Genomic DNA, 12,999 nt, shown 5'->3' with positions numbered 1-12,999 from the left:
AATAAGCCAGTGTGAATAACAGTAATTGGCAAGCCATCCTACCAAGGGTCATAAATATATTTCTGGCCATTCCAGTCTGTTGAACTTTCAAGGACTCATTGCCTCGTTTTCTCATTTCTATGCTTACTATCAACAAAGACCATAATCCAGGAACATCCATCAGTTGCACTAATAATCTTGTTTTAAATTTGCTTCAAATTAGGTGTTGCTTCCATGCAAGTAATATTTCCTTTCAATGACATTTGATCAATACATGTGAAATGATCCCTTTATCACATACAAAAAATTAAGTTGTTCAACAATACATGATCTGTTGTTCAAATTTATTCATAACATATTAATATGCTACACAAAAACAGTTTTCTTTTTGAATGAAGTACATGCATGAGTTTATTTTTTGCTGTATTTTCCCTGCCCTTTATGCTTCTTATTTGTCTTCATTCTGCTCTTTCCTGTTTTCCTGTTCGACTGTTTTGACTCTGTTTCCTCACTCTCAGTTTTCCCCTCTGCATCCCCAGTTTCATGTTTGGATATAGCCGACTGATCCATGGGGGTGATGATTTTACCCAGGTGAGTAACAACCTTTGGTTTGACCAGCTGTTTGAATACGCCTGCCGGGTTCCACGTCCTGCCAATAGGTGCCCTGATGCTCTTCTCAAACTGGTCAGTGTTGCAATACGGAAATGGAATAGTCTCCACCTAAAAAATACCACACGGTGAAATGCTGGAGCTGCTTTCTGGGAAAACAGGGCTTAATGCATGCACACAGTCTGCTCAGGCTAATCAGGGATGACACTTTCTGGTGTAATGGTATTTTTAATTACAAGAGGGCCTGAAAGACCCAAAGTCTCTCACCTGAGATAACAAGATATTATTGAGATAAATCTTCTGACCAAGTTTCATGAAGATCGGAAAATAAATGTGGCCTCTAGAGTGTTAACAAGGTTTTACTATAGCCATATAAGGAAAAATGCCCCGCCCCCTGACAGCCATGTTTTTCAACCAACCAGCATCATTTTTTAACTCCTCAAAGATATTATCGGGATGAATCTTCTGACCAAGTTTCATGAAGATCGGACAGTAAATGTGGCCTCTAGAGTGTTAACAAGATTTTACTATAATAGCCATATAAGGAAAAAATGCCCGCCCCTTGGAAGCCATTTTTTTCAAGCAAACATAATTATTTTCATACTCATCCAAGATATCATTGAGACCAATCTTCAGACCAAATTTCATGAAGATTGGAAATAAATGTGGCCTCTAAAGTGTTAACAAGGTTTTACTATAGCCATATAAGGAAAAATGCCCCACCCCTGGTGGCCATGTTTTTAAAGCAACCAAAACCATTTTCAAACTCATTAAAGATATCATTGATACAAATCTTCTGACCAAGTTTCATGATGACCGGAAAATAAATGTGACCTCTAGAGTGTATACAAGGTTTTACTAAAGCCATATAAGGAAAATAGCCCTGCCCCCGTGGTGGCCATGTTTTTCAACCAACCGGCATCATTTTTGAACTCTTCCAAGATATTATTGGGATGAATCTTCTGAACGAGTTTCATGAAGATCGGACTATAAAAGTGGCCTCTAGAGTGTTAACAAGATTTTACTATAGCCTTACATGTATATAGCCATATACGGAAAAGTGCCCCGCCCCTTGGCGGCCATGTTTTTCAAGCAAACGAAACCATTTTCGAACTCATCCAAGATAGCATTAAGACAAAACTTCTGACCAAATTTCATCAAGATTGGACAATAAATGTGGCCTCTAGAGTGTTAACAAGGTTTTGCTATAGCCATATAAGGAAAAATGCCCCGCCCTGTGGCGGCCATGTTTTTCAACCAACCGGCATCATTTTCGAATTCGTCCAAGATATTATTGCGATAAATCTTCTGAGTAAGTTTCATGAAGATTAGACAATAAATGTGGCCTCTAGAGTGTTAACAAGAGTTTACTATAGTCATATATAGCCATATAAGGAAAAATGCCCCGCCCCTTGGAAGCCATGTTTTTCAAGCAAAGGTTACCATTTCTGAACTCATCCAAGATATCAGTGGGACAAATCTTCTGAGCAAGTTTCATGAAGATCGGAAAATAAATGTGGCCTCTAGAGTGTTAACAAGGTTTTACTATAGCCATATAAGGAAAAATGCCCCGCCCCCTGGCTGCCATGTTTTTCAACCAACCGACATCATTTTTCAATTCGTCCAAGATATTATTGGGATGAATCTTCTGACCAAGTTTTATGAGGATCGGACAATAAATGTGGCCTCTAGAGTGTTAACAAGATTTTGCTATAGCCATTAATAGCCATATAAGGAAAAATGCCCCGCCCCTTGGCGGCCATGTTTTTCAACCAACCGACATCATTTTCGAACTCGTCCAAATTATTATTGGGATGAATCTTCTGACCAAGTTTTATGAGGATCGGACAATAAATGTGGCCTCTAGAGTGTTAACAAGATTTTGCTATAGCCATAATTAGCCATATAAGGAAAAATGCCCCGCCCCTTGGCAGCCATGTTTTTCAAGCAAAAGTCACCATTTTCGAACTCTTCCAAGATATCATTGAAACCAATCTTCTGACCAAATTTCATGAAGATTGGACAATAAATGTGGCCTCTAGAGAGTGAACAAGGCAAATGTTGCCTTCGCACGACGGACGACGGACAAAAGGCGATCACAAAAGCTCACCATGAGCACAACCCATGAGCACGTTGTGCTCAGGTGAGCTAAAAATGAATTCTCTTGCTAACAAATCCAGTTTAGGCGGAAAGTGATGTCTCTGATTACCCTGTGTACTTTGCATCAAGACCAGTTTTCCAAGAGCGTGACTTAGTTATAAACTATTATATCAATAGATATATTGAGAGGGCATTTGTTTGTTTATCATGTTATAAAAAACATATAACCATAATCCATGGGAAAGCAAGACAATGTCATTATTTCAAGAGCGTTTGCCTTACGCAATTAAATAAGGAACGCAACACAGTAAATTACCAATTTTATCTCTTTTACATGCTTCCGTATTTCACTACTTATTAGCTTAAAATAAAGTTTGCAGTGAATTAATGAGAGGAAAGACAATACATTATTGATGGATGAAATGATGCAGGAGCAATCAAGTTCAAGTCTGAGGACTACATGTTCTCACCTGATGCTTCTTTAGGGCATCATTTTTCTTTTCATTGATGATGACATGTCCCAGGAACTGATCCTTTCTCTGCACTACTGGAGCCTTTATAGTGAATCTGTAGATCGAGAAAGATTGATTAATTTTCACATTGGTAGAAGTTGTTATCTGGCTACACATGAAAAGATTGCTTCAATTATGATGAGCTAAAAGATGTTGATCAAAGATGTTGTTTGCCCCAGCAAGTTATTGAATGATTTTATATAAACATGAACTTTGTTTAAGCAAAGTTAAAATGGCTTTTGCAACCAGCATAAAACCATTATGCTGCTAATCATTAACTAAGGGTTGGAAATGAAGCCTTTAAAACTTGGATTAAGTAAGAAAGGTATTTAATTAAATGTAACTTTCTAAGGGACTACAAATGCGTCAAAAAACGTATCTAATGGGTAAAGGGTTAAATAAGAGGGTCTTGATGGCCCTGAAGGGCTCAACCTAGCTTTAGGTAAACTAATTGACAAAACTTGGCCTTGTGACCTAGTTTTTGGACATATGTGACCCATATTTCATCTCAGTCTAGATATTATAAGTATTACAATTGTGACCAAGATTCATCAAGATTGAGTCATAAATGTGGTTTCTAAAATTTTTTTAAGACTTGAACTGGTGACCTAGTTTTCAGATGCACGTGACCCAAAATATTCTTAGATATTATCAAAATAAATATTCTTACCACGTTTTATTGAGATTGAGTTATAAATGTGGCCTCTCAAAGGGTTACAACGCTTTTCTGAGATAAGACCTGGTTTTAAACTTGTTTGTAGACGAACATGACCAAGGTACAAACTCGGACTAAATATTGTCAATAAAAACATTCTGACTAAGTTTAATCAAGATCAAAGCATAAATGTGGCTTCCAAACTGATAACAGGGTTTTTCTCTTATTTGACATAGTCTACTTATTTTTGGATCACTTGACCCCGATTTCAGCTCAGCCAAGACATTGTCATGATAAACATTCTGACCGAACTCAATAAAAATTGAATGTTTCACTCATAAATGTCTAGAGTATTGACAAGCTTTTTCTTTACTTTGACCGTATTACCTAGTTTTTTACCTTTTATGACCCAGTTTCATACTGCCTAAGAGTGTTTACAATGTAATAGTTGACCACAGACTACACACAATCGACAAAGGGATATCACAAAAGCCTACCATGAGAACATTGTGCTCAGTTGAGCTTATAACAGACAGGGTTAATCCACTAGTACATGTACATCAATATGGTGAATGCTCAGTCTTGGACGTAACCCACTCGACCGTCGACCGAGTCAATTGATTTTTGCGTCGGTCGAGTGAATATTTTTAGCCGGTAGCCCGATCGGTCGAGTGCTATTTTCGTGTCCGAACTTAGTAACAAGTCCGAAATAGCTTCACATAGACTCCTCTTAAATCTGCATCGGTTATCTCCGTTAAGCACTCATTGATTAGACGCTTATCCAACAGTGTTGTGAGTCGATCTCGCGAGACTATTTAACTATTATTATTACTGGGTGGAGAACTCGCTGCGATTTATTTATCTTAATGTCTTTTCTGCGATTTTAGTGGGCACAACGCACAAACATCAACCGCAAAATGAGAATGAAAGTAGCAACAAAACAGTCAATGAAACGAAAATTATTTATGCTGGCACATGTCTTGTAGACAGCGTCACATTACACGCTTTGCATCAGAGTTGCAAAAATTACCATAGAACCGGTATAACTGACAAAGTGACAAATTTGGATGCTGCGTGCGCCAATTGATTTCAAAATAGGTATAATAATTGACCATTGAGACGGCATAGAAAAACGGCGTGTTTGTGGCACGTCTTCGGTGAAGAAATGAAATTACTGTATTAAATCCGGATTTAACCGGTCGATTTTGAGATGAATGTAAATCCGATGAGTTAGTTTAAGGGGGTAATTATTTCTGCTTTTTGATGGTAAACGGCTGGCACTGACATGAGCATTAACTGTCGAAACATCTTCGCTACTTTCCGAAAACCGCACCATTCTACGAATGTTGCTAATCATAAATGTCCGCCATCTATAAATTATCTATTGGCAAGGTAAAGCACTGCAATATCATACTTTAAAACAATATGTCAACCAAATTATATATTGATTGCGTATTTGGTAGGTTACTTAATATTGGCTTTCATTTTTGGCAGTCAAACAAAACACATATTTTATTTCATTCGAAAAAGACGTATCTCGACATATTTTCGGACAGTCGTTTTCGGATACGGTATGTTTCGTCGATTTTAATTTATTTCCAACCACCTTTATAACATTTTTATAGAATGACGAATACACATGCGGTGTTAGGGATGGTCTGATTGATATAATTTTGCATTGTACTCACAAGAAATTGCACATAGACAAAAATAAAAAAATAACAATAATCTTGGGCTCGAGGGGCTCTGTCCTCTATTCCCTTTTTATCCTACGGTCTCTGAATCTCTGCTACCCCTGATATATATTATGATTACAACCAGTGCGAGTGTTTTTTTTGCATTGATTTCACTATGCTCATAATGTTGGTCACAATTTATGTTTGCATTGTGTATTTTATTGACTGGAATATAAGAAATAAATGTTTAGATATTTGTTAATTTATTGCTTTTTATATATTATATCTCAGTAATTTGCTTAAAGTACAAATGGTCATTGACTCTCCTGTGTTATTATTATGATTCATACAAATTTGATTTTGACTCTTGAAAATTTGGTCCCAATAGTCATTGACTCTTGAGATTTGAGGTCTAAGGAAAGCCCTGTCAATACAAAGATACATGTAATTACAAATGCAACAAAATTATAACTTTAATTCAAGCTACTTAAAATTGATTCGGGCTAGTGAAATTTCCAAGCTGGTAGCCCGACCAGGCTAGCGCCTAAAACAAATTAATGCCAAAGACTGAATGGTAATCAATTCTTACCGTTTCTTCTTCCTCTTAGAGATACTGAGCCCTGCCCCGCCCCAGTCCCCCCAGCCAGGCAGGGCGAGGCAGATGTCCTGGGGTTGACCCGACCGCACTGCATCAGACTTCTCCGCTGCAAACTCTTCAATGACGTCGTCGCTCGCAAAGGCCTCGGCAATGTTGACCAATTGGTCATCGTCCTCTTCATTCACTGAAAACAGCATAAAAGACATACATACTGGTAAATGCATACAAAGCAGCTGCAAATACGGTTATAAAACAAATGACTACATTTTAAACAACAAATTACCTACCCATATTTTAGACACGCTTAGATTGAAATAAATGCATAAAGTGAGTATACTTTGAATTTTTAACCATCCTTTCCAGGAATGGGGCGTGTAAAAAAAATAATGGGGAAGGTCCTGGTAAATGATTTTGGCAAGATTTTCAATAATGACCAATAGCCCCTTTAAATGGTAGTAGTACACATATCTTATAATTTCTAAAGGGTATTACTGTATTTGCACAATGAGGACAAGTATATACCCCAAAACCCTTCTAATCTAGAGCTCAAAGATGACCTAATAAAAACTCTGACATACCCACAACATCTGGTTTGGAAGAACTCTGTCGAAGGTTCACATCCACGGTGAACAGCTTCTTAGGGTCTATGTTAGTGTCTGCTTTAGGTTTGGACTGTTGGTGGTTTCCAGACTGGAAATGTTTTGTTTTATGACGTTTTCTTTGTTTCTTTTTTGGAGCTGGTTCATTTGTAGACTGACCAAGTGCCTCGTTAATAAGTGCATCCATATCTTCCAGGCTTCTTTTTTTAGAAGGTTCTTCACATAGACTGTCATCAGAATCAACCATACCTTCTTCGCTTTTTCCACTTTCACTGGTTTTAACAACAGCCTCCGCAGCTAACTTTTCATCTGACTTGTGTGATTTCTTCCTTTTTCGAACCTGTTTTAAACGAATCTGTTTTCTGTTTGTCTTGACTTCAGTCTCAGGTTCTTTACTTTCCTTGAGCTTATCAAATATGCCATCAATTGCATTATCAGAATCGTCATCACTATCATCATTTTTCTGATGTTGCAAGTCTGTTGAAGTATTACCACCAATTATACTCATCCCTTTGTCATCATTTTTATTGTCCATAACATCATCAACAATTAATGAATGTCCAACGTTTTCTGCATTGTTTTCTTCTAAATGACCAATTCCTTGCTTCAGTTTTATCAAGACATTTGGTCTTGACATCCATGGATTTCTACTATCAACGAAAGCAGATCCACCAGCTTGTTGGGGTTCTAGGTCACCACTGTCTGACTCTTCATCACTCGACTCTGTGGCTGCAAGTTTCTGTGTGATTTCCCTACTTTTCTGCAGCATGTCTTGTACTTCCTGTCTGGCCTAGAAGTGAAACACAATTACTGTCACATGTCCAAAAGGAATGATGCTTACAAGCTCCATATTAGCATACTTTTAAAAACAAACAGACAATGTACACCTCAATTAAATTGACAACAAAGCAGCTTTACAATTGTTCATTCTTAACATTTTCCTTTTAAAACTTTATGATTGTTGTAATGCTAAATGACACTGAAAAATATTTCAAACAATTATAAGATTTAGTTTTTGGAAGATCTTCTAAAACTGGCCAAAAACATATGAATGTAAATACAGTCTACTCTCGTTATCTCGAAGTCGGCGGGAACAAGAAAAAATATTGAGATAACGAGAGTTTGAGATATCCGATTATGCCTTTTCACAGAAAAATTGAGACGAAAATTTACCTTGTTTTAACACCTAAATACCTGCTAAGTGGTCTAACTAAAGCCGTCACCATGTGGCATAATATCCCTACCACCCTATCTATTACCTGATATATACGTGTGTTTACGGGGCAAGATTAAATTTGCTATGTAAATGCTTCAAATGACGTTTTAAGTGTTACAGAATTGCATGAACACATGCGGTTATCATTTTTCTAAACTGTCGAGTAAACATCCGGTAATGTTGCTATTTAAAGTTATGATGCAATTGACGTCCAATCAAGAACAGGGTTTTCCATCTGAACATGCGTAAATCACGTTCCGGAATACTGAACTGTACATGTACAATGATGTAGTTTGAAATGCAAAATTCAATTGATTAGATTTTCAAGTTAGCCATGATAATGACTGTTGGAGTTCAAGGATAGAACAACATTCTGCAAATTTGCGACGGTTTATATACGCAAAATATAACTCAATGCATTTTGGAATCTTGTTTATAAAAACAATTATTCTTTCGGCAGTTTGGCAGGCTGTGTAATAATTGCAGTTAAAATGACAGGCCTAACTCAAGTGTTAATCGCAAACGGTAGCACACACGTGTGGTTATTGATGCAATTAACAGATCAATTATCTACGGCACAGTATCGGGAGCAGCCGGGCGAAGCGGGACGGCCAAGTATCAAAGAATTTTTTTTTTATCACCTTTGCCGACACTGGGACAGTTATTCGCACTTCGAGATAAACCACAGTATATACATGTAAAATTGGGACTGGGAACACATTTTTATATCGAGATATAGAATTATTCAACATAACGAAAATCAAGATATGCAATACTTATTAATATACCGGGTAAATAAAGAAGGAAAAAAGTTGGGACATTGAGCTTACTTCCACATATTGAGATATCTGATGTCGAGATAACTAGAGTAGACTGTACTACTTTTTCATCATCAAGTAAGTAAGTATGTAATTGATAGCATTAATTTTTGATAACAACAAAACCTCTTCCGACAAAAAACATAATGGTGTTTTTTCCATCATTTTGGGAAAGGGGCCAGGGCTCTTTGAATTGGGAAAAATGGCCTTGCTTTGACCAAAATTTCAAAAATGGTCAATTAATTTTTTGGTTAAAAATACTTTTTAAATTAAAAATGTCTGTTCAATATTATATTTACAAAGATTCAATTCACAATGATGCATACAGAAATTAACTGAATGCTGTATTTTACTTACAAATAATTTTGTTTTGTTTGCTTGTTGTTGTTGTGTTCTCTTTTTTTTTAGGGGGGGGGGGGCGGTTGAGGGTGTTGGTGGGGGACATTTGATTTGGAATTTTAGGCAGACATTTTGTAAAACAAGAGGGCCAAGATGGCCCTAGTTCGCTCACCTGAGAGGAGTAGGTTCATTCAATATTTACCAAATGTCAAACTTGACCTATTGTCCAGACAAACATCATGGTCAAGTTTCATCATTATTTAATCTGCCAGTCATGATCAATGTACCTATGAAGTTTCATGATCCTAGGCGTAAGCATTCTTGAGTTATCATCCGGAAACCATTTTTCTAGGTGAGTCACCGTGACCTTGACAGCCATTGTGTGAATACGTTTTTTGGCACAGTGACCTTGACCTTTGACCTAGTGACCTGATAATCAATAGGGGTCATCTGCGAGTCATGATCAATATACCTATGAAGTTTCATGAACCTAGGCATAAGCGTTCTTGAGTTATCATCCAGAAACCATTTAACTATTTCAGGTCACGGTGACCTTGACCTTTGACCTAGTGACCTGAAAATGAATAGGGGTCATCTGCGAGTCATGATTATTGTACCTATAAAGTTTCATGATCCTAGGCATAAGCGTTCTTGAGTTATCATCCAGAAACCATTTTACTATTTCAGGTCACCATGACCTTGACCTTTGACCTAGTGACCTGAAAATCAATAGGGGTCATCTTCAAGTCTTGATCAATGTACCTATGAAGTTTCATGATCCTGATATAAGCGTTCTTGAGTTATCATCTCGAAACCATTTTACTATTTCGGGTCACCGTGACCTTGACCTTTGACCTAGTGACCTGAAAATCAATAGGGGTCATCTATGAGTCATTATCAATGTACCTATGAAGTTTCATGATCCTAGGCCTAAGTGTTTTTGAGTTATCATGCGGAAACCATTTTACTATTTCGGATCACCGTGACAATGACCTTTGACCTAGTGACCTGAAAATCAATAGGGTTCATCTACGAGTTATGATCAATGTACCTATGAAGTTTCATGATCCTAGGCCTAAGCGTTCTTGAGTTATCATCCGGAAACCATTTTTCTATCTAGGGTCATCGTGACCTTGACCTTTGACCTAGTGACCTGAAAATCAATAGGTGTTATCTGCGAGTCATGATCAATGTATCTATGAAGTTTCATGATCCTAGGCATAAGCGTTCTTGAGTTATCATCCGGAAAACATTTTACTGCTTTTGGTCACTGTGACCTTGACCATTGACCTAGTGACCTGAAAATCAATAGGGGTCATCTGCGAGTCATGATCAATGTATCTATGAAGTTTCATGATCTTAGGCATAAGTGTTCTTTAGTTATCATCCAGAAACCATTTTACTATTTCGGGTCATCATGACCTTGACCTTTGACCTAGTGACATGAAAATCAATAGGAGTCATCTGCGAGTCATGATCAATGTACCTATGAAGTTTCATGATCCTTGGCATAAGCGCTCTTGAGTTATCATCTGGAAACCATCTGGTGGACGGACGGACCGACATGAGCAAAACAATATACCCCCTCTTCTTTGAAAGGGGGGGGGGCATAATGAGAAAACTGCCCCCCTCTCAGCAGCCATGTTATTCAGCTGACCGGAACCATTTTTGAACCCAACTCTCGTATCAAGGAAACAAAAGTTCTGAGCAAGTTTTATGAAAATTGGGCCAAAAATGTGACTTCTACTGTGTTCAGGTTTTCACTATATACATATAGAGAAAAATGCCCCGCCCTCTGGCGGCCATGTTTTTTCACCAATCCTGACCATTTTCAAACTCGTCCGAGATATCAATAAAACCAATGTTTTGACCAACTTTCATGATGATTGGGCAAATATTGTGCCTTCTAGAGTGTTAACGAGGTTTCTCTATAGCCAAATAGGGAAAACTGCCAGCCACTATATACATATAGAGAAAAATGCCCCGCCTTCTGGCGGCCATGTTTTTTCACCGATCTCGACCATTTTCGAACTCGTCTGAGACATCAATTGAACCAATGTTTTGACCAACTTTCATGATGATTGGGCAAAAATTGTCACTTTTAGAGCGTTTACAAGGTTTCTCTAAAGCCAAATAAGGAAAACTGACCCGCCCACTGGCGGCCGTGTTTTTAAACGGATTGGAACCACTTTTGAACTCAACCAAGATATCATTAAGACAAACATTTTGACAAAGTAACATGAAGATTGGGCATGAAATGTGACTTCTACAGTGTTTACAATGTTTTTCTTTTTTTTTACCTAGTGACCTAGTTTTTGGCCCGGCACAACCCAGTTTCGAACTCGGCCGAGATTTCATTAAGACAAAGCTTCTGACCAAGTTTCATGAAGATGGGACAAGAAATGTGGCCTCTAGAGTGTTTACGAGCAAATGTTAACAGACGGACGGGTGGACGGACATACGACGGACAAAGACCGGTCACAAAAGCTCACCCGAGCAATCAGGTGAGCTAAAAAAATACTTTTGGATATTGGGAATGGGCTGCATAAAAGCCCATAATTTTACCTAAAAACACATTGAACCATGGCTTTTTTTGCACAATGACAAGAACCGTTTTTGTCTCAGTGCAGTGAACAATGGTAACATAACCATCAACACAATAACTATCTGTACAACAAACTCAACGACAAACATAACCCCCCACAGTACCTTTTCGTCAAACTTTGCATAGATCATCTGTCGTTTGGCAAACTTGGTTCCCCCTCGGTGTCTCAGACTCATGCGCTCCTGTACGCGGTCCTTCTCCCACTGTGTTATCTTCTCCAGGAAACTCTCTGGGTCCTCCTTCTGCAGGGTCTCCAGCAGACGCTTCTCATCCTTCAGCTTCTCCTTCTTGAGAATGCGATGGAACCTGATTATGAATATGGTATTGCTCATTTATGATGCCGCTTCTCCTTCTTGTGAATGCGATGGAACCTGATCATGAATATGGCATTGCTCATTTATGATGCAGCGTTTGTTTTGTGCCAAATATTAACAAGAGCTGTGTTTGTGAAACACAATGCCCCGTACTGCGCATTGAAGCCATATATTTGACCTTTGACCTTGAAGGATGACCTTGACATTTCACCACTCAAAATGTGCAGCTCCATGAGATACACATGCATGCCAAATATCAAGTTGAAATCTTAAATATTGCAAAAGTTATGACCAAGGTTAAAGTTTTGGACAAACACACACGTACAATGACAGACAGGCCAAAACAATATGCCCAGGATCGAATGAAAAAGTACCAGTGAGCTGCCAATCGGGAAAAATCAATGCGAACAAGATGTGTTTGTGAAACACTATGTCCCCATATATGACGTTTGACCTTGAAGGATGACCTTGACCCTTCACCACTCAAAATGTGCAGCTCCATAAGATACACATGCATGTCAAATATAAAATTGCTAGCTTCAATATTGCAGAAGTGACATTACATGAGCAATTTTGACCAATATATTTGACCTTGCAGGATGACCTTGACCTTTCACCACTCAAAATGTGCAGCACCATGAGATACACATGCATGCCAAATATCATGTTGCTATCTTCAATATTGCAAAAGTACTCATCAAATGAGCGATTTTGGCCACATATATTTGACCTCTAACCTTGAAAGATGACCATGACCATGACCTTTCACCACTCAAAATGTGCAGCTCCATGAGATACACATGCATGCCAAATATCAAGTTGCTATCTTGAATTTTGAAATATTGCAAAAGTGTACATTAAATGAGCGATTTTGACCCATATATTTGACCTTTGACCTTGAAGGATGACCTTGACCTTTCACCACTCAAAATGTGCAGCTCCATGAGATATATATGCATGCCAAATATCAAGTTGTTAT

At 38.0% G+C, this 12,999-nt stretch overlaps 1 protein-coding gene across 3 annotated transcripts in view; it reads right to left on the bottom strand.

Moving 5' to 3' along the window:
* Window positions 1-309: 309 nt before the first annotated feature.
* LOC127852841 (U3 small nucleolar RNA-associated protein 14 homolog A-like) overlaps window positions 310-12,999 on the bottom strand; it is a 38,918-nt gene continuing 26,228 nt past the window's right edge. For all 3 annotated transcript variants that reach the window (XM_052386848.1, XM_052386850.1, XM_052386849.1), the window contains exons 10-14: window positions 11,811-12,012; window positions 6,708-7,518; window positions 6,121-6,313; window positions 3,159-3,255; window positions 310-699 (exon numbers count right to left, since the gene is read on the bottom strand). In XM_052386848.1, coding sequence (XP_052242808.1) covers window positions 391-699; window positions 3,159-3,255; window positions 6,121-6,313; window positions 6,708-7,518; window positions 11,811-12,012 — 1,612 coding nt within the window. In that variant the 3' untranslated portion in view covers window positions 310-390. The remainder of the gene's footprint in view (window positions 700-3,158; window positions 3,256-6,120; window positions 6,314-6,707; window positions 7,519-11,810; window positions 12,013-12,999) is intronic.

The sequence above is a fragment of the Dreissena polymorpha genome, chromosome 12, assembly GCF_020536995.1.
Source record: "Dreissena polymorpha isolate Duluth1 chromosome 12, UMN_Dpol_1.0, whole genome shotgun sequence".
NCBI classification, from domain to species: Eukaryota; Metazoa; Mollusca; class Bivalvia; order Myida; family Dreissenidae; genus Dreissena; species Dreissena polymorpha.
Note: the sequence above shows the minus strand (reverse complement) of the source record. Positions and strands in the feature narration are given on the sequence as shown.